At 62.1% G+C, this 20199-nt stretch overlaps 1 protein-coding gene across 1 annotated transcript; it reads right to left on the reverse strand.

Annotated features, from left to right (window-relative positions):
- Window positions 1–13424: 13424 nt before the first annotated feature.
- Window positions 13425–14167, reverse strand: LOC143266314 (uncharacterized). Its single transcript, XM_076541849.1, has 2 exons — window positions 13610–14167; window positions 13425–13538 (listed from the first exon to the last, which is right to left on the reverse strand). Exons 1-2 carry the CDS (start codon window positions 14165–14167, stop codon window positions 13425–13427), a joined length of 672 nt encoding a protein of 223 aa, XP_076397964.1.
- Between the last annotated feature and the right edge of the window lie 6032 nt (window positions 14168–20199).

The raw sequence follows: 20199 nt of genomic DNA on the forward strand, positions 1-20199 counted from the left end.
TGGCATCCCTCCTCAGCCACCTCCATGGCGCTTTCATCGGCGTGCGTGGCCTCTTGTGTTGTGGCTTCCCCGGTGGCTATTTGCGCCCTCCCCTCTTCTCTTCCAGGCTCGATGTCCCTTCTCTCTTCTCTTGCAGTACTAGCAGCTTTCGCCTTCACTTTTTCTGGTGCAGCTGCGTTCTTCCTTCTCGGCGGTTTGGGGGCACACCCAGCCGCTCCTAGACGATGCGCGTCCGGCCTCCCGAGGTCGCTACAGAGGGGGCACTTTAGCTTGTTGCCGCACTCTGCGGCTTTGTGCCCCCCCTCTCCGCATGCGTAGCAGCGTCCGGAACGGATGACCGCCTCGCCGCACTGCGCCGCCGTGTGCCCCTTCTGGAGGCAGCGGAAACAATGCATCGGGCGGGCCGCTAATATCTCGACCCGCGCCGACGTCCACCCGATCCTGATACGTCCCGCTGCCTCCGCCTTCTTCGCTGTCTGCAGCGGGCATCTGACCCACACGGTCCCCATGGAGTTTCGGGACCTCCTTATCTCCCCGACTTTAATTTCTTGGGGCAAGCAGTCCCCTAGCCTGGCCAAGACTTCTGCAATCTCCTCTCTCTCTATTGAGTCGTCTAAATTCAATAGACGCAACTCAGTTGTCTTGATCGGGTTTGCCACCTTCACATCTGACTCACCGAAGACTTCCCTTAATCTTCCTGCCAAGTTCGCGGCCTTGGTCTTTCCTTCTTCCCCAGGGATTCCTAATACTAATCCCCCTGTGGCCGCCTTTCTTATTTTAATCTCGTCGATCCCCATTTCTGCAAGCTCCTTAGGGGCGACTGATTCCCTCGCCTTCTTTAGCACCTGGGAGTACGTGGTTTGACCCCCAGGTGCCACCGTCAACGTTACGGCCGCTGTTCTCGGCGGGCGCGGAACCCTGACCCTCTTCTTGGGCACTGGCTGCACTGCTTTTACCCCCGTCGCCCCCGGCGCCGCCGGAGGCCGGTTGGTTGGCTTCCTCGCTGTGGGAGCGGAAGCTTTCACTTGCTGCCCCTCCTTTTTTGCCTGCTGCCTGGCCTTCCGGCCCAGGACCGTGGTCCATAGCTCCCCCTGCGTAGTGGCCTTTGGGTGGGGGGCTGCAGCCTGGACGCTGGGTGCCGCTCTTCTCGTCGCTTCTGCTCCAACGTTGGCCGCCCTTGGTGCCGCCTTTGGCCGCGGCGCCGGCTTGGGCTGGGCCCTGCGTTGTGCGCTGGTACTGGTCGGCCTCCTCGCTGCTGCCTTCAGCTCTGCCGACAACTCCTCTACCTTCTTCATCAGTTGAGCCACAACCAACTCCAGCCCCGATCCTCGGTCGTCGCTCCTCTCCGCCTCCCTAGCTATACTTGCGGCCGTCTCTTCCCTTGACGGCTTCCTCTCTCGTGGAGGCTCCACCGGCCTCGCCTCCTCGCGAACCGGGTCCGCCACCGTGTCCAACGGTTCAGCCTCACTCATAGCTTGCGGCTGCTCTATTTCCATCGCTGGAACTCCCTCAACCGCCGCCGTCGGGCTCATTAAAACCCGTGGCGGACTGTTGGTTTCTACCACCAACCTCCTCTTCGCATCTTCTCTCTCTGATTCGGAGGTCGAAAGAAGCCTCCTGCGCGTCCTCCTCACAGCTCCGGTCCTCCTTTCTTCCTGGGGTGGTGCTACGCTAGGCGTTGTCCCCTTAAGTCGCTCCACCTCAAGTCGGAGCGCCGCCAGGTCTTCGGCCATTTTCGTTCTCTCCTTTTGAGCAGCTCTCAGTTGCCTTTTGAGCTGCTCTTTCTCGTCCTCTTCTGTAGTGCGCGTGAGCGCCGCTGACGTGCGTGTTATTGGGGGCTCCGGAGCAGCCTCTTCGGTCCTGCCCTCCCCCACATCTCGCCGCTTCGCCAGCTCGGTCGTCAATCCCTCTATGTAGTTTGACGATATCCGCAGCTGGCGGACGCTCGTGCCCTTTAAATTTGTAGAGCCCCTGGCGACTCTACGTATGAGGTCAGTGTACCTGAGTAGCTCGGCCTGCAGGTCGACCGTCGTCAGGTGCCTCACCTCCCTCATTACATCCTCCACCTCAGGGATGGGTTTGCTGCCCTTGCTTGGCGGTGGCACAGGTCGGGACGTGTCATAAGCCCCGAGCTCCTTGTCCAGCTCAAGTTCCCTTCTCTTGGCTTCCGCCAGGCGCTCCTTGGCCTCGGCCAGGCGAACGTAATCGCCAGTCGTAGGCGGCCGACCTCTTCCGCGAGAGCTCCTGCTGTCATTCCTGATCGGCGTACTATCTACCGATATGACTGAGGAGTCCGAATCGCTGTCCCCCTCTTCATTCAGGACTCTCCTCCTCGGGACGGGTATCCTCTCCTTCGCTTTCGGTTGTGTCTCCGTGGTGCCCAACCGTTCGCGACCCACATCGCTGGCGTCCGACGATGCCCTGCTTAGGCGACTCGATCTCCTCGTCGTCATCCATCCCGTCTCTTGTGCCGCGTCCTCCGATCGCGACGTCCCTGGCGCCTCTGAGCTGGCACTTGCACTCAGGTTCGTCATACTGGCCGTTTTGGGCGGAGCCAGTATGTCAACACATCTGACTACCGGTAAGTTCGTTCCGGTAGCTCCCTCCTTCCCGGTGTTGCGGGCCTTCTCCTCATATCTCTCCTCGTCATGCGTTTGGCTGGGTTTTGAGCTGCCCCCCACAGCTTTAGAATAAGAAAATGAACACTCCATACTAAGTCCCACGAGAGTGGTCGGAAGGAAGGTCGCCCCGGGCAGAGCCGCCTTACCCGGGGAAGCCGTTGAATACTCGGGGGGGCCGGCAGGTACCCCCGAGGGAACCGTTCGAGACTGCCCTGTTTAACGTCCGGGCAGCCACGCAATCCTCGGCACGGTTGCCTGTACACCTTGATTTCGGACGAACTCGCTCGCCCCCGCCGCCCCCGTTTTCACCCCTCAGCTTGAGCCTTGCCGGCTTGGGAGGCCCTACCAGGGTCCGAAGACCCCGCCGGCATCGCCTCGCGCTTCATCGGGCCTACTTGAAGACGACGGGAGCACCCCCTTTTATGTGGACTCCTACCACAAGGCAGGGGATACCGTGGCCGTATTCCGCCCCGCGAACCACACAGCGGATTTTTTATAGAGGTTTACTCCTCGCGAGCCAGCCGGTTAAGGCAAGCTCCCCGTTCCTGCAAAACATGACTACAGGCTTACGGTGTGAGCATAGGCCCCCACTGGGGACCCGCCGTTCTCCCGTTAGCATAGAGGCCCTCGGTCTTGGGTAGCCAACCACCGAAGTGATCGACTACCGAAGGCGCAGTTCCTCTATCCCAGCGAACACCACGTGGAGGTGGGAGATCCGACTTGTGCCACCCCGGCACCAGTTCGTCCGCCAACCTAACCTAACCTAACCTAACCTAACCTAACCTTTTTTTTTTTTTTTTTTTTTTTACGAGGGGAAATCTTCGAAAGACGCCCCCACTCCCCGGGGGAGGAGCGGGGGTAGTGTGGGATTCGTACCCACTAAAACCCCTCGGTGGTGACCACCCCGACGGGTAGGTGAGCCACGGGATCCTCCTCCGGCTCCGCGACTCACCCCCGTTATGCGCGGAAGGCGCCCTTCTCGGAGGGGGAGAGAAGCTCCCCCTCAATCAAAACCCCACCCCCGTTTTGAGCCGACCACGCCACCACGGTCGCCGTCGGCTCACCCCTCGGCCGCGTGCAATGGTGCCACGGGTCCCCCGACCCGTGACACCTGCGGCCATGGCGGACCCCGTCAAACGGGGCATTCGGGACCCCGGACGGAAGTCCGCCAAATCCCGAAAAATATTGGGACGGAAGCTGTCGCCGGGGAGGACGACAGCCCCGTCACCCCATCTCTCACACACGCACACTATAAATAATACACAAATAGCAGCACGCATCACTCACACATCACAATATATTTACAATATTCACACTCCTCTCATATCCATTCGCACACGCACCCATTCATGCTCCACATTCACACAACCCATTCACTCCCGACCATTCTCTCCCACCCATTCAGACGATGCGGTCCGATGGACCGCGGGCGACGCGGGGAGGCCGCGCCGCCCCACTAACCTCAGGAGTCAGGCCGGGCAGCCGGACCCGAAATTCCCGGCCTGCGTCTCCTTCTACTCGCGACCTCCCCGCGCCGCTCCCTCTCTCGCTCCGCCTGCTCTTTGTGAGACATTACTGTCTCACAAAAAGCGGCCACTGCATTCCATGCACATTCACTCTTCAACATACTCTCCACAAGCGCACTCACACTCACGTCCACACCTACCTCGCACTGCAAGAAGTGCCGAGGCCATGCATACGCCGGACACTCGCCCAGCGTGTGCTGGGCGGTGTCCGTCACACCCACTCCGCACTCATAGCACCCCGGCGATTGCTCCCTACCGATCCAGCGCCGGTACCAACCGAAGCACCCGTGCCCGGTCAGCACCTGCGTGACCCGGAACGAGAGCCGCCCGTGACCACGATCCATCCACTGTTCGAGGCGTGGAAGGATCGCCCCAACCGCGCGCTTCTCCGCGGCCCCGCTGGCGATGAGCTCCGCGCGCCAGCGGGAGACAGCGTCACGGCGGGCCTGGAGCCTGACCTCTTCGACGCTTGGTTCCGGAGGGCCACCCCGAAGTTCCCCGTCCAGGCGGAGGGCGCATCGGTGCCGATACACCTCCGCCTCCACCTCCGCCTGGTACTTCCAGGGGATTACACCCGCCAGAACCATCGCCGACTCCCAGGAGATCGTGCGGTACCCCATAACCACCCTGGTCGCCAGCCGCCGTTCCACACGCCGCAGAACACCCTGCGCGTGACGACTGGCTCCCAGGTCGGCTGCCCAAACTGGGGCGCCGTACAGGGCCATACTCCGCACGACCCCCATGTAAAGCCGGCGAACCTTCTCGCTTGGTCCCCTCAGGTTGGGTAAAAGACGCGCCAACGCGTCCGCAACGCGGCCCAACCTGGGGGCCAGAGCGTCGAAGTGGCCATCGAAGCTCCAGTGGCTGTCCAGTCGGAGTCCGAGATATCTCATCTCGGACCCGATCTGGACCTCGACTCCGTTAACCCGGACCAGAGCTCCGGCCGGAGGTTTCCCCCCACGTGTGCGGCAGAAGGCCATCACCTCCGTTTTGTGGGGGGCCACCTCCAGCCCGAGCCCCCGGATGGCTGAAACAACCACCGAGGCTCCCAACTCGGCGAGACGGCTGGTCCTACCCCAGTCGAGCCCCGTTGCCAAAATGTGCGTATCGTCGGCAAAGCACGTAAGGTGCAGTCCCGGTGGCAACGGGGCCGACAAGACGGGGTCGTACCCCACGATCCACAGGAACGGGCCTAACCCCGATCCCTGAGGTACGCCCCGCCTTACACTCCACGATCTCTCCGTACCGGACCGATCGACACAATGTATTGTCCTCCCCCGGAGATAGTCCCCGATAATGCCCGCTATGACAGGAGGCACTCGGAGCCTTTCCAAACCTTCTTCTATGACTCGGTGGGGCAGGGTGTTAAACGCATTAACAATATCAAGCGAAATCGCTATCGCTACCCCGCCCCTGGACGTGGCCGACTCCGCAATCCTACGTACCCTTTGCACCGCGTCTATTGTACTCCTTCCTCGGCGAAAACCAAACTGACTGTCGGCCACGTCCGGACCATCTCCGGAGAGGTGCGCCACGAGCCTATTTGCAATCACCCGCTCAAAGATTTTACCCACTACGTCTAACAGGACGATCGGCCGGTACGACCCCGGTTCCCCGTCGGGCTTTCCCTCTTTCTTTAAAAGGACCAGCCGCCCCGCCTTCCATATCGTCGGGAATTTTCCTTCTCTGAGGCAGGCGCTGAAGAGGCTGGCTAACCTCTCTCCCAAATATGGGAGCACCAAGGCCCAGACCCGGCCCGGTATGCCGTCAGGACCCGGAGCTGTATTCCGGGCACTTGCCCGTCTGACGGCATCGACGAGTTCCCCCTCGGAGACCCCCATATCGTCGGTCCACTGAAGGTGGGCCGGCGACCCGGAGCGCGTCGAGGGACTATCATCCCGCGGAAACAACGTTTCCACGACGCGCCCCAGTGTCTGGGGGTCGAGGCTCTCCATTATCGGGGGGGCCCACGGTCTTAATTTCCCCATCACTAACTTATAAGGGCGCCCCCACCGATCCCGCTCCAGAGAGCCGAGGAACTCGTCCCAGGACCGGTCCTTGGACTCCCTGATGGCTGTCTGCACAGCGACCACCGCGTCACGGTAGCCGCTCCACAGAGCTTGCTCCGCCGCGGGGTCGCGGTTACGCCTCCGCCGGGCACGCAAGCATTGGCGGCGCCTCGGGAGACACGCCTCGCGAAGCGAAGCGATCTCCGGCGTCCACCAATACGCGCCCCGGCGGGGGCGAGGGGTGGCCCGGGGCATCCCCACACTGCAGATGTCCTGCACGGTGTCCCGGAACCACCTAGCCTCACCCTCGACGTCCGCGACCTGTCTGGCCGGAGAAGCCGGCCAGCTAGCCGCGACGGCAGCAGCCACCAACATATCTTTGTCCAGCCGCTTCAGCGCCCACCTCTTCGGTGGTGGGCGTCGGCCACGGCGACACGGGGTGTCGGAGGAGAAGTCGACCCTGATGTAGCGATGATCGCTCAGGGTCTCCACCTCCTCCACCACCCGCCAGCTCGCGACGTCGCGCGCAGCCGCAGGGGAAGCCCACGTGAGATCCACAATGGACTCCCCCTGGGGCCGCACGCACGTGCCCACTGAGCCCCTGTTCAAAAGCAGGAGCTCTCGTGCCGCCGCCCAATCGAGGGCCGCCTCTCCCCTCGCGTCGGTACCCGGGGACCCCCACTGCCTGGCCTTGGCATTGAAGTCCCCGAGCACCAACACGCGTTGGGTGGGACAACGGGACACTACTTGTCCCACCCGTTCCAACATCTCCTCAAATTCTGCGAGGGGCCAACGAGGCGGGGCATAAACGCCCACCACCACCAATTCCCCCCACCGAACCGCGACGGCTCCCCTCCCTGCTGCGATTTTGGTGCAAGGCGGGGAGCCGGGTTGCCCACGGTAAACAACGGCGACCGTCGCGTCCCGTCCCTCCCCATCCGCGAACCAGTTCGGGTCCTCAGGAACGCGGTAAGGTTCCGCAACAACACCCAATCCGCAACCCCACTCGGCGAGGGTATGGAGCAGGAGGTCCTGCGCCCTCGCCGAGTGGTTCACATTTGCTTGGATTAGGGGGCTCAGTGGCCCCATCACTTAGCTGCATCTTGCACCACCTCCATGGTGCTCTCGTCTCGTTGCGTTGTCCGCTGCTCTTTCTTCTTCTCCTCGGGCTGCGCCTGTGTCTTTTTCTTCTTGGGTGCTGGGGCGCAGCCCGCTGCCCCCAAGCGATGGTCATGCGGTCGGCCCAAGTCGCTGCACAGGGGGCATTTCAATTTGTTTTGGCAATTCGCCGCCCTGTGGTTCAACTCCCCGCACGCGTAGCAGCGTGCGGAGCGATCGTCCTTCTCCGTACACTGCTGTGCGGTGTGACCCCGATGTAAACAGCGGTAGCAGCGCATCGCTCTGTTTTCTAGGACCTCCACTCGCGCCGACGACCAGCCGATGCGCACCCGGCCCGCCGTCTCTATCCTCTTCACCGCTGTCAGCGGGCAGCGGATCCATGCGGTCCCCATTCTATTGCCGGTCCTCTTGATATCACCCACTTTGATGTCTTGGACCTGACACTCTCCGGTCCTTGACACGGCTGTGGCTATATCTTCGGGGGTGATGGAATCGTCCAATCCCAACAGCCTTACTTCACCCGTCTTGACTGGGCAGGCCACTTTGACTTGCCCATCGGTGAAGGTCTCCCTCAGTTTTTCCGCCAGCACCGTGGCCTTCTTCCTTCCCTCTTCTCCTGGCACTCCTATCAGAATTCCGCCAGTGAAGGCCTTCCTGACTTTAATGTCAGTGATCCCAATACTCTCCAGGTTAACTGACTCCCTTGCTCGCAGGAGCGTTTGAGCATAGGTCGTCTCCGCTCCTGGGGTCACGGTCAATGTGACCGCCGCCATCCTGGGTGGCCTAGCTGCGGTCACCTTCTTTGGTCCTTGGCCCATCTTCTTAAGTGCGGCTTGCGCACCTCCTCTTCTAGCCGGTTGTCCGGCCCCTTTCGGCGCCACCTTCGGCTGTTCCACTTTCCTGGCTTCTCTTCTTGCCTTTCTGCCCACCACCTTCGACCACATCTCCGTGGTGGTTGGCTGGGCTGGTGGTGGTGGTGGACGAGCAGGGTTAGCCGCGCCCTGCGTAACCTCCACCCGGTTGACTCCCTTCCTCGATGCCGAGACTGTTCTGGAAGGCGCTCTCGGTTGGGGCTCTCTCCTTCCTCCGTCGGCAGTATTCTTCCTACCTCTGCCCCTAACTTCTTCCGTCAGGTCCTCCACCTTCTTTATGAGAAGAGCCACCACCGACTCGAGGCCTGCTGCCTGCCCTTCGGCTGGTGTTGTTGCCTCCGGTTGGTTTGTCGCTGCTTCCGACGTCTTCTCCCGAATTGGGTCCACCTGCTGTACCCTTGGAGGGCTATTTCTGCGATGGGGCTGGGGCTCGGACGTCTCCAGCTCCATCTGAGACGAATTTTGGGCCCCGTCCATCGTCGTCACTGGAATGTCCAGCACCTCGGCAGGTTCGTTCAGCAACCGCCTCTTTACGTCCTCGCGTTCTGAGGAAGAGGAAATCCTCCTTCTGGTCGGCCGCCTAGTCAGCACTGGCGACTCCTCCCAGACATGTGGTGGCGCCCTCTTCATAGCATCCACCTCTCTCCTAAGGGCCTCCAGATCTGCGCTCATCCGCTTCCTGTCGTCCTCCACTCGCCTGAGCTCCTGCCGGAGCCTCTCCACCTCTTCGGCGTCAGCGCTGTCCGGTCTTTTGGCTAACTCCGTGGAAAATGCTTCGATCACATCGGAGTCCTCGCGGAGGCCCCTCACATGCGTCCCCTTCAGGTGGGACGAGCAGGAAGCAATTCTCCTGATCTGGTCTGTCCTCCGGAGGACCTCTGCCGCCAAATCACAGGAAGGCATGTGACGCGCCTTCCTCAGAAGCTCCGTGATATCCGTTAACGGACGGCTCGACCTGCATGGGACAGGCACCTCAGTGGTGGGATCCAAGGCTTGGAGTCCCCTTTCGTACTCCAATTCCTTCCTCTTCGCCTCTGCCAGTCTTTCTTTCGCCTCCGCCAGGCGAATGTAGTCCCCAGTGGTTGGCGGCCTTCCCCTTCCCCTGGAGCTCGTGACTTCTTGTTTCGAGGGTCTCGACTCCACCGATACCACCGAGGAGTCGGACTCCGACTCCGAATCCTCGTCGAGAACCCTCTTCTTCGGCCTTGGGCCACGAATTTTCGCCCTCGATTGGACTCCCACGCTTGCGGACACTGGGCGGTCTCGAAACCCTTCAACCATCTCCGACGCCGTCCTTAGTCGGCTCGATCGCCTTATCGAGCACCATCCTGGTGACTCCGACCCCGAGTTGCAGGGTGTCACCTCGACGCTGCAGGTCTTCGCCACCGGGGCAGACCCAAGCGCTTCCATGCTTGGCGCAGCCCGTAGCTCTTGTGTGGCGGTGGTCCTTGGCGGTACTAAGATCTCGGTGCAACGTACCACCGGAATCCTTATCTCGGCCGTAGCCGTATCCTTCGCGCTGCTCGGCGCCTCCTCTCCTTTGTACTCCACTTTTGGGGTGGTTTTTAAGCTGCCCCCCACAGCTGAAGAAGTTTTTGAGTCACAATCCATTTCTGTTCCCACGAGTGTGGTCGGTGGAGAGGTCACCCCGGGCAGAGCCGCCTTACCCGGGGAAGCCGTTGAATACTCGGGGGGGCCGGCAGGTACCCCCGAGGGAACCGTTCGAGACCGCCCTGTTTTACGCCTGGGCGGCCACGCAATTCTCGGCACGGTTGCCTGTACACCTTAATTTCAGGCGTCCTCACTCGCCCCCGCCGCCCCCGTTTTCACCCCTCAGCTTGAGCCTTGCCGGCTTGGGAGGCCCTACCAGGGTCCGGAGACCCCGCCGGCATCGCCTCGCGCTTCATCGGGCCTACTTAAAGACGACGGGAGCACCCCTTTTATGCGGACTCATACCGCAAGGCAGGGGATACCGTGGCCGTATTCCGCCCCGCGAACCACACAGCGGATTTTTTATAGAGGTTTACTCCTCGCGAGCCAGCCGATTAAGGCAAGCTCCCCGTTCCTGCAAAACATGACTACAGGCTTACGGTGTGAGCATAGGCCCCCCAACTGAGGGACCCGCCGTTCTCCCGTTAGCATAGAGGCCCTCGGCCTTGGGTGGCCAATCACCGAAATGATCGACCACCGAAGGCGCAGTTCCTCTATCCCAGCGAACACCACGTGGAGGTGGGAGATCCGACTTGTGCCACCCCGGCACCAGTTCGTCCGCCAACCTAACCTTTTTTTTTTTTTTTTTTACGAGGGGAAATCTTCGAAAGACGCCCCCACTCCCCGGGGGAGGAGCGGGGGTAGTGTGGGATTCGTACCCACTAAAACCCCTCGGTGATGCCCACCCTCGGCGGCATGGCGGGCTATGGGATCGTGCCATATTCGTCGCCACGGCCCGCCAAAATGCCGCCATGCGACAAAACAATCGCGCTTCTCGTGGGGAGGAGAAGCCTCCCCACAACAACAATAAGTCCCACCCCACCCTTATCGGAGCCGACGACGTCATCACGCCCGCCGTCGTCTCCACACACCTGGCCGCGTGCAATGGTGCCATGGGCCCCCGCCCATGACACCTGCGGCCATGGCGGCCTCGGTCAATCCCGGGGACTCCGACACCCCGGACCGAGAACCGCCGACACTCACACAAGGGGATGAGGACCGACGCCGGGGAGGGCGGCGCGATCCCCATCCCACCACTCCTCTCAACTTAAAATACACATACACACACACATACACGCACACACACACACACACACCCAGTCAGACACCATTCACGCCGTGCGGGCGACGCGGGGAAGCCGCGCCGCCCACTACCCTCAGGAGGGCGCCCGAGAAGCGGGTCGCCCTCTCCCTCTCACTCTTCTAACACTCGCACCGCGTCGTTCTCTCTCACGCTCCGCCTCCTCCTTCCGCGAGATCACCGTCTCGCAGAAGGAGGCGACGGCCTTCCACGCCTCGTCACTCTTTAACATTTTCTCAATCACATCACCCATACACGCAGCGTCGCATTCAATCTCGCACTCCAGGAGGTGCCTTTGCAGCGCAAAGGCAGGACACCTCCCCAACACATGCTGGGCGTCATCGCGCCCAGCCCCACACTCGTAACACTCGGGTGATCGTTGCCTTCCGATCCGGCACAGGTACTCCCCGAAGCAACCATGCCCGGTGAGCACCTGCGTGATCCGGAACGAAAGCCGCCCGTGACCGCGGTCCATCCACTGCTCCAGTCGCGGATGGACCGCCCCGACAGCGCGCTTCGCCACGGCCCCGCTGGAGGATAAATCCTCCTTCCAGCGGGAGACAGCAGCGCGTCGGGCCTGGAGCCGCACCTCTTCGACGCTGGGTCCTGGCTGGGCACCCTCTACTATGCCCTCCTCTCGGAGGGTGCAGCGGTATCTGTACACCGCTGCCTCCACCTCGGCCTGATGTGGCCAGGGAATTACCCCAGCCAGGACCATAGCCGACTCGTAGGAGACCGTGCGGTACCCCATCACCACCCTGACCGCCAGCCGCCGTTCCACTTTTCGCAAAACACCCTGCGAGTGGCGACTGGCAGCCAGGTCGGCAGCCCAAACAGGGGCGCCGTATAGGGCCATACTCCGCACGACCCCCATATAGAGCCGGCGCACCTTCTCACTAGGACCCCGCAGGTTGGGCAATAGGCGCGCCAACGCGCCCGCAACACGCTCCAACCTGGGGGCCAACGCGTCGAAGTGGGGCACGAAGCTCCAGTGGCTGTCCAGCCGGAGCCCGAGATATCTCATCTCGGACCCGATCTGGACATCGGCCCCGCCAACCCGGACCAACGCTCCGGGCGGAGGGCGGTCCCCACGCCTATGGCAGAAGGCCATGGCCTCTGTTTTGTGGGGAGCCACCTCCAGCCCGAGCGCCCGGATCTCGGCAACGACCACCGCTGCACCCAACTCGGCGAGACGGCTGGTCCTCGACCAGTCTCGCCCCACTGCCAAGATATGCGTATCGTCCGCAAAACACGTTAGAAACAAACCCGGTGGCAGTGGGGCCCGCAGAGCGGGGTCATACCCCACGATCCACAGGTGCGGTCCGAGTACCGCACCCTGGGGCACGCCCCGCTCCACCTTCCATACCCTAGTGGCGCCCGACCGATCCACACACTCGATCGACCTCTCCCGGAGATAGTCCTGTATGATATTACTAGTCACCGGTGGGACCCGGTGTCTTTCGAGTCCCTCTACAATCGCTTTATGGGGCAGGGTGTTGAACGCGTTCACTATATCTAGCGATATAGCGATCGCCACCCCGCCCCTTGACGTGGCCGACTGGGCGATATCTCTGACACGCTGTATCGCGTCAATCGTGCCTCTACCCTTTCTAAAGCCGAACTGCCAGTCGGCCACGTCGGGACCATCTCCGGAGAGGTGATCGGTGAGCCTACGCGCAATGATTGTTTCAAATATTTTGCCCACCACATCTAGCAAAATGATCGGCCGGTACGCCGAGGGCTCACCTTCGGGTTTGCCCTCCTTTTTCAGGAGGACCAGCCGTCCTCGCTTCCACAATTGGGGAAACGTCCCCTTCTTCAGACAGGCGCTGAAGAGGCCCCTGAGTCGGTCACCCAAAAATGGGAGTGCCAAGGCCCAAGCCCGGCCCGGGATGCCGTCAGGGCCTGGTGCAGTGTTGCGTGCACTGACCCTCTTGACGGCATAGACGAGCTCCTCGTCCGTGACCCCCATGTCGTCGGTCCACTGAAGGTGGGCCGACGACCCGGAGCGCGCCGGTGGATCGTCATCGCGCGGAAATAAAGTGTCCACGACGCGCCCCAGTAGCTGAGGGTCTAAGCTCTCCGTAACCGGCGGGGCGTATGGCCTAAGTTTGCCCATAACTAACCTATATGGCCGCCCCCACCGGTCCCGCTCAAGAGAGCCGAGGAACTCGTCCCAGGCTCGATCCTTGGACTCCCTGATGGCTTTCTTGTAAGCCGCTACCCCCTCCCGGTAGCAGCCCCAAAGTTGCTGCTCCCTCGCGGGGTCGCGGTTGCGTCTCCGTCGGGCGCGCAAATACCGGCGACGCAATGGGAGACATGCTGCGCGCAATTGCGCTATCTCCCCCGTCCACCAGTACGCCGCCCGACGCGGGCAAGGGGTGGCCCGGGGCATCGCTACGTCGCAGATATCCTGCATGGTGCCCCGGAACCACTGAGCCTCGCCCTCGACGTCCGCGACCTCCCCAGCCGGAGAAGCCGGCCAGCTAACCGCGAGGGCCGCAGCCACCATCATATCCTGATCTAGCCTCTTCAGCGCCCATCTTTTCGGCGGTGGGCGTCCACCCCGGCGGCGCCGGGTTTCGGAGGAGAACTTTATCCTAATAAAGAGATGATCGCTTAATGTTTCAGTCTCCTCCTCGACCCGCCAGCTCGCAACCATGCGCGCGACCTCAGGGGAGCCCCAGGACAAGTCCACCACAGACTCCCCCTGCGGACGCACGCAGGTGCTCGCCGAGCCCCTGTTGAGCAACAGGAGCCCTTGCGCCGCCGCCCAATCCAGGGTTACCTGGCCTCTCGCGTCGGTCCTCGGGGAACCCCATTCGCGAGCCTTCGCGTTGAAGTCCCCGAGGACCAGAACGCGTTGGGTGGGGCAACGCGACGCTAACTGCCCCACCCGATCCAACAACTCCTCGTACTCTGCGAGAGGCCAGCTGGGTGGTGCGTAGACGCCCACCACCGCTACTTCCCCCCATCTAACAGCAACGGCTCCCCTTCCCGCTGCAATCGCGGTACAGGGGGGGGAGCCGGACTTCGCGCGCCAAACGATCGCGATCGTCGCGTTGCGGCCCTCCGCGTCCGCGAACCAGTGAGGCTGGTCCGGGACGCGGTAGGGCTCCGCTATCACCCCCAACGTACAGTCCCACTCGGCGAGGGTGTGCAGGAAGACGTCCTGGGCCCCCGCCGAGTGGTTCGCGTTTGACTGTAAAATGGGGCTCAATGGCCCCATCACTAAACCGTCTCGTCCGCCACCTCCATGGCGCTCTGCTCCGTCTGTCTTGCAGGCTGTTCTGTTGCGCCCCCTGTGGCTGTCTGCTCACTAAGTGTAACACTAATCGTCTCTTTCTCTTTTTCAGGTTCTGCGGCCCCGGATGATGCTGATGCCGGTGCAGCCGCCCTCTTCCTCTTCGACGATGGTGCACACCCCGCCGACCCAAGACGATGAGCGCTCGGGCGCCCCAGGTCGCTGCAGAGGGGGCACTTCAACTTGTTTTGGCAGTTGGAAGCTCTGTGCCCCCCCTCTCCGCACGCGTAGCATCTTGTCGACCTGTCGACCTCCTCGCCACACTGCTGGGCCGTGTGCCCCTTCTGGAGGCAGCGGTAGCAGTGCATCGGCCGGCTGGCTAGCACCTCCACCCTGGCCGATATCCATCCGATGCGCACTCGCCCCGCTGCCTCCGCCTTCTTAGCAACAGGAAGGGGGCAACGGATCCAAACGGTCCCTAATGCGTTTCGGCCCCTCCTTATCTCTCCAACCTTGATGTCCTCGGCGGAGCACTCTCCTAGCTCCGCCAGGACCTGGGCCACTTCCTGCCTCTCGATGGAGTCATCCAAATTGAGTAGTCGGATCTCCGCCGTTTTTGTCGGGTTAGCAACTCTGACTTCTGAGTCCCGAAACACCTCCCTCAGCTTGCCGGCCAAGTTGGCTGCCTTGGCCTTATTTTCTTGGCCAGGAATCCCAAGCACGAGACCACCGGTGGCCGCCTTCCGAATTTTCACCTCGGCGATCCCCATCTCCGTCAGCTGCTGTGGGGGGATCGCCTCTCGTGCCTTTTTCAGCACCTGGGAGTATGTGGACTCACTCCCAGGTGCCACTGTCAGGGTCACCGCCGCTGTCCTCGGTTGACGCGGGACCCTGACCCTCCTCTTCTCGTTGGGCTTCGCAGCCGCCGACCTCGTCGTCCTCGGGGCCGCTGATGGCTTGCTTGCCGTCCTCTTCGCCCCCTGGGAGGGGGCCACCACGCGTTGCGCCTCCTTCTTCGCCGCGTGTTTCGCCTTGCGGCCTAGGACCGTGGTCCACAATTCCTCCCTTTTCTGCAGTGGCGCAGCGGACGAGGAGGGGGCCACCGGTAAAGCAGCGATCGGTGCCGCCCTCCTCGCGGCCACGAGACGGTCCCCGACCGATCTTGGGGCCGCTCTGGGAAGGGGCTTAGGCGGGGCTTTGCGCGGTGCGCCGGTGCTGCCCGCCCTTTCCTTCTTCCTGCCCCTCAACTCAGCTGTTAAGTCCTCCACTCTCTGGAGCAGCTGGGCCACGACACTCTCCAAGCCGGACCCATGGGCGCAGATCTTCTCCCCCTGTGTCTTCTCGTCTTCCGTCGTCGGGACCCGCGGGGCTGCCTTCTCAGGTGTCTTCTCCTGCGGATGTCGCGGCTCCTCGACATCCATGGCTGCCTCCGGTGTCTCATCGGCCACCTCCACCGGAGACGCAAGCTCCGGCGGGGGGCTGCTGGTGTGCACCACCAGCCTCCTCTTGACGTCATCCCTTTCCGATTCCGTGGACGACGACAAGACCCTCCTTCGGGTCCTCCTGATCGTTGTTTCGCGCTGTACGAAGGGGGACGGCACCACCACGGCCGTCGCACCCTTAAGTCGCTCGACTTCTTGCCGAAGCGCTGCTAAATCCGCGGCCATCCTTCTCCTATCCTCCTCGGCGGCCTTTAGGAGACTCCTCAGTTGCTCCTTTTCCTCGTCTTCAGGCGTCGGGCGTGGCGTCCGCTCCGACGCTCGGGTCAGCCGAGTTGGCCTCTCCTCCCCGGTGTCCTCGGCCGCCTGCCTCTTCGCCAGCTCCGTGGTTAGTCCTTCAATATAGTTAGTAGAGACCCGGAGCTGGCGAACACTCGTCCCCTTGAGATTGGACGATCCGGCAGCAACCCTGCGGATGAGGTCGGTATACCGCACCAACTCCGCCTGAATATCCCTCGTGGTTAGGTGCCTCACCTCTGCCAGTACCTCCTCGACGTCCGGTATTGGTTTGCTGCCCTTGCTGGGCCTGGGCACCGGCCTACCCGGGTCATATGCGCTGAGCTCTCTGTCGATTTTGAGCTCGCGCTTTTTCGCCTCGATCAACTTCTCTTTGGCCTCGGCCAACCGAACATATTCCCCTGTTGTGGGGGGACGTCCTCTTCTTTCGATTTCCCCGCCTTGGCTTGGCCGGGAAAATTCGATTGACATTATGGAGGAGTCCGAATCGTAGCCATCGGAATCGTTGGCTGCGGCCCTCCTCGTTGCCGGTCTTCTCGCCGGGGCGGGTGCCTCTTCACAACCATGACCCGGGTTGTCCTGCGTCGCACGGCCCGTCTCCGACGCTCTCCTCTTCGCCCTCGTGGTGCGAATGAAGGTCACTCCCGAGGATTCCGATCCAGAGCGGTCGGTTACCTTCTCCTTCTTTACAATGCCTGCTGTGGCGGCGGTGGTCCAGCAGGTTCCTCTTTCCCGGGGCTGGTCGTCATCTGTCCCAACCACCTTAACTGCGTGCTGCTTCAGCACCTCCGTGCACCTCACCACCGGTATAGATAGTGCGGGGCACTCCGCCCTCCTCGTACCGCTCTCCGCTTCCTTTGTTTGGCCGCTTTTTAAGATGGCGGCCACATCTTGTTTTGTTTTTGAAATTGAGCAATTATCCATACTGAATCCCACGAGTGGGGTCGGAAAAGAAGTCGCCCCGGGCAGAGCCGCCTTACCCGGGGAAGCCGTTGAATACTCGGGGGGGCCGGCAGGTACCCCCGAGGGAACCGTTCGAGACCGCCCTGTTTTACGCCTGGGCGGCCACGCAATTCTCGGCACGGTTGCCTGTACACCTTAATTTCAGGCGTCCTCACTCGCCCCCGCCGCCCCCGTTTTCACCCCTCAGCGTAAGCCTTGCCGGCTTGGGAGGCCCTACCAGGGTCCGAAGACCCCGCCGGCATCGCCTCACGCCTCACAGGGACTACTTAAAGACGACGGGAGCACCCCTTTTATGCGGACTCATACCGCAAGGCAGGGGATACCGTGGCCGTATTCCGCCCCGCGAACCACACAGCGGATTTTTTATAGAGGTTTACTCCTCGCGAGCCAGCCGGTTAAGGCAAGCTCCCCGTTCCTGCAAAACATGACTACAGGCTTACGGTGTGAGCATAGGCCCCCCACTGGGGACCCGCCGTTCTCCCGTTAGCATAGAGGCCCTCACCCTTGGGAAGCCAATCGCCGAAGTAATTGACTTCCGAAGAGCGTAGAGTGCCCCTATCCCAGCGAACACCACGTGGAGGTGGGAGATCCGACTTGTGCCACCCCGGCACCAGTTCGTCCGCCCCGCCAACCTAACCTAACCTTTTTTTTTTTTTTTTTTTACGAGGGGAAATCTTCATAGACACCCCCACTCCCCGGGGGAGGAGCGGGGGTAGTGTGAGATTCTTACTCACTAAAACCCCTCGGTGATGCCCACCCTCTACGGCTTTGACGGGTGATGGGACCCGACGCACAAAACGGCGCCACCACCCGCCAGCCGATTTGCGCTATTAGCGCCCAACTCGTGTGGGGGGGGGGGAAGCCCCCCACACCACAAGAATAAAAACCAACCCCCAAATTTCCGAGTCGACGACGTCATCACGCCCGCCGTCGACTCGACCCCGCGGCCGCGTGCAATGGAGTCATGGGCCCCCGCCCATGACCCCTGCGGCCATGACCCACCCCGAGGGAAGCCTATCCGGTGAACCCACCCCGGGGCGATCATTCCCCTAAAATCTGGAGGGCGGCTAACCGGCGTCGAGGAGGTCGACGCCGCCCCGCAGCTCCACAACCCGCGACTTAATCTAAACATGCACACCCATCACACGCACACACACATACATACACATTCACTCAGTCACGCAGTCACACGCGGGCGACGCGGAGAAGCCGCGCCGCCCCACTACACTCAGGAGGGCGCCCGGGAAACCGGGTCCGGATTCCCCGGTCGCCTTCTCCTCCTCAACACACGACTATCAGGCACCCCAGCGCGACGCTGCCGTTCACGCTCCGCCGCCTCCTTCAAGGACATAACCGTCTCGCTGAAGGAGACGACGGCCTTCCACTCGTTCTCACTACTCAACATTCTCTCAACAAGCACATTCACGCTTACATTCACACCCACCTCGCACTCGAGGTAGTGTCGCGGCCATGCCCAGGCCGGACACTCCTCTACTGTGTGTTCCACAGTATCTGGGCCCACCCCACAATGGTGGCAGCCCGGTGACCGCTCCCTGCCGATCCGGCACAGGTACTGGGCAAAACACCCATGCCCAGTCAGCACCTGTGTGAGCCGGAACGAGAGCCGCCCGTGGCCGCGATCCATCCACTGTTCCAGGTGTGGAAGGATCGCCCCGACCGCGCGCTTCTCCGCGGCCCCGCTGGCATAGAGATCCGCGCGCCAGCGGGAGACAGCAACGCGTCGGGCCTGGAGCCTGACCTCCTCGACGCTGGGCCCTGACAGGATACCCTCTACATCCCCGACCCGACGGAGGGCGCTTCGGTGCCGGTACACGTCCGCCTCCACCTCCGCCTGGAACTTCCAGGGAATTACACCTGCCAGGACCATCGCCGACTCATACGAGATCGTGCGGTAGCCCATCGCCACCCTGATCGCCAGCCGCCGTTCCACTCTTCGCAGAACACCCTGCGAGTGGCGGCTGACGGCCAGGTCGGCAGCCCAAACTGGGGCGCCGTACAGGGCCATACTCCGCACGACCCCCATATAGAGTCGACGCACCTTCTCGCTCGGACCCCTCAGGTTGGGCAATAGGCGCGCCAACGCGCCCGCAACCCGCTCCAACCTGGGGGCCAACGCGTCGAAGTGGCCATCGAACTTCCAGTGGCTGTCCAGTCGGAGTCCGAGATAGCGCATCTCGGACCCGATCTGGACCTCGACCCCGTCTACCCGGATCAGAGATCCGGCCGGAGGCGGGTCCCCACGTGTGTGGCAGAAGGCCATCACCTCGGTTTTGTGGGGAGCCACCTCCAACCCGAGCCCCCGGATCGCGGAAACAACCACCGAGGCTGCCAACTCCGCGAGGCGGCTGGTCCTCTCCCATGTACGCCCCGTTGCCAATATATGGGTATCGTCGGCGAAACAAGTAAGAAACACTCCCGGTGGCAACGGGGCGCACAGAGCGGGGTCGTACCCCACGAGCCACAGGAACGGCCCGACTGCCGATCCCTGAGGTACGCCCCGCTCAACCCCCCAAGTCCTCAAAGCGCCCGACCGATCGGTGCAGTGAATGGACCTCTCGCGGAGATAGTCCCCGAGTATCCTCGTTAAAACTGGAGGCACGTTTAGCCTCTCCAACCCCTCTAAAATCACTCGGTGGGGCAGGGTGTTAAAGGCGTTCACGATATCCAGAGATATCGCGATCGCCACCCCGCCCCTGGACGTGACCGACTGCGCGATGGTGCGGACTCTGTTAATCGCATCCACCGTACTTCTCCCCTGTCGAAAACCAAACTGGCAGTCGGCCACGTCCGGACCATCTCCGGAGAGGTGCCCCACTAAGCGCGACGCTATTATCCGTTCAAATATCTTGCCGATGACATCTAGCAACACGATCGGCCGGTACGCAGAAGGATCGCCATCCTTCTTGCCCTCTTTCTTCAAGAGGACCAGCCGCCCCGATTTCCAAATCCTTGGAAATTTTCCCTCCCGCAGGCAGGCGCTAAAGAGGCTCAACACCCTGTCCCCTAAAAATGGCAGCACCAAGGACCAGACCCGGCCCGGTATGCCGTCAGGACCCGGAGCCGTATTCCGGGCACTTGCCCGCCTGACGGCATCGACGAGCTCCCCCTCGGAGACCCCCATATCGTCGGTCCACTGAAGGTGGGCCGACGACCCAGAGCGCGCCGGGGGATTGTCGTCTCCCGGAAAAAGCTGCTCCACGACGCGCTCCAGTGTCTGGGGATCGAGGCTCTCGGTTATCGGGGGGGCCCACGGTCGTAATTTGCCCATCACTAACTTGTATGGGCGCCCCCACCGAT

This window comes from Megachile rotundata, unplaced genomic scaffold (assembly GCF_050947335.1).
Source record: "Megachile rotundata isolate GNS110a unplaced genomic scaffold, iyMegRotu1 scaffold0192, whole genome shotgun sequence".
Lineage (NCBI taxonomy): Eukaryota > Metazoa > Arthropoda > Insecta > Hymenoptera > Megachilidae > Megachile > Megachile rotundata.

Excerpts from the sequence above, each read along its gene's own strand:
- LOC143266314 (XM_076541849.1), bottom strand. The coding sequence starts at position 14,167 with ATGGGGCCATTGAGCCCCATTTTACAGTCAAACGCGAACCACTCGGCG. Across the intron at positions 13,539-13,609 it reads TGTCCTGGGGCTCCCCTGAG|GATAAAGTTCTCCTCCGAAA; the intron begins GTCGCGCGCATG and ends TCTCTTTATTAG.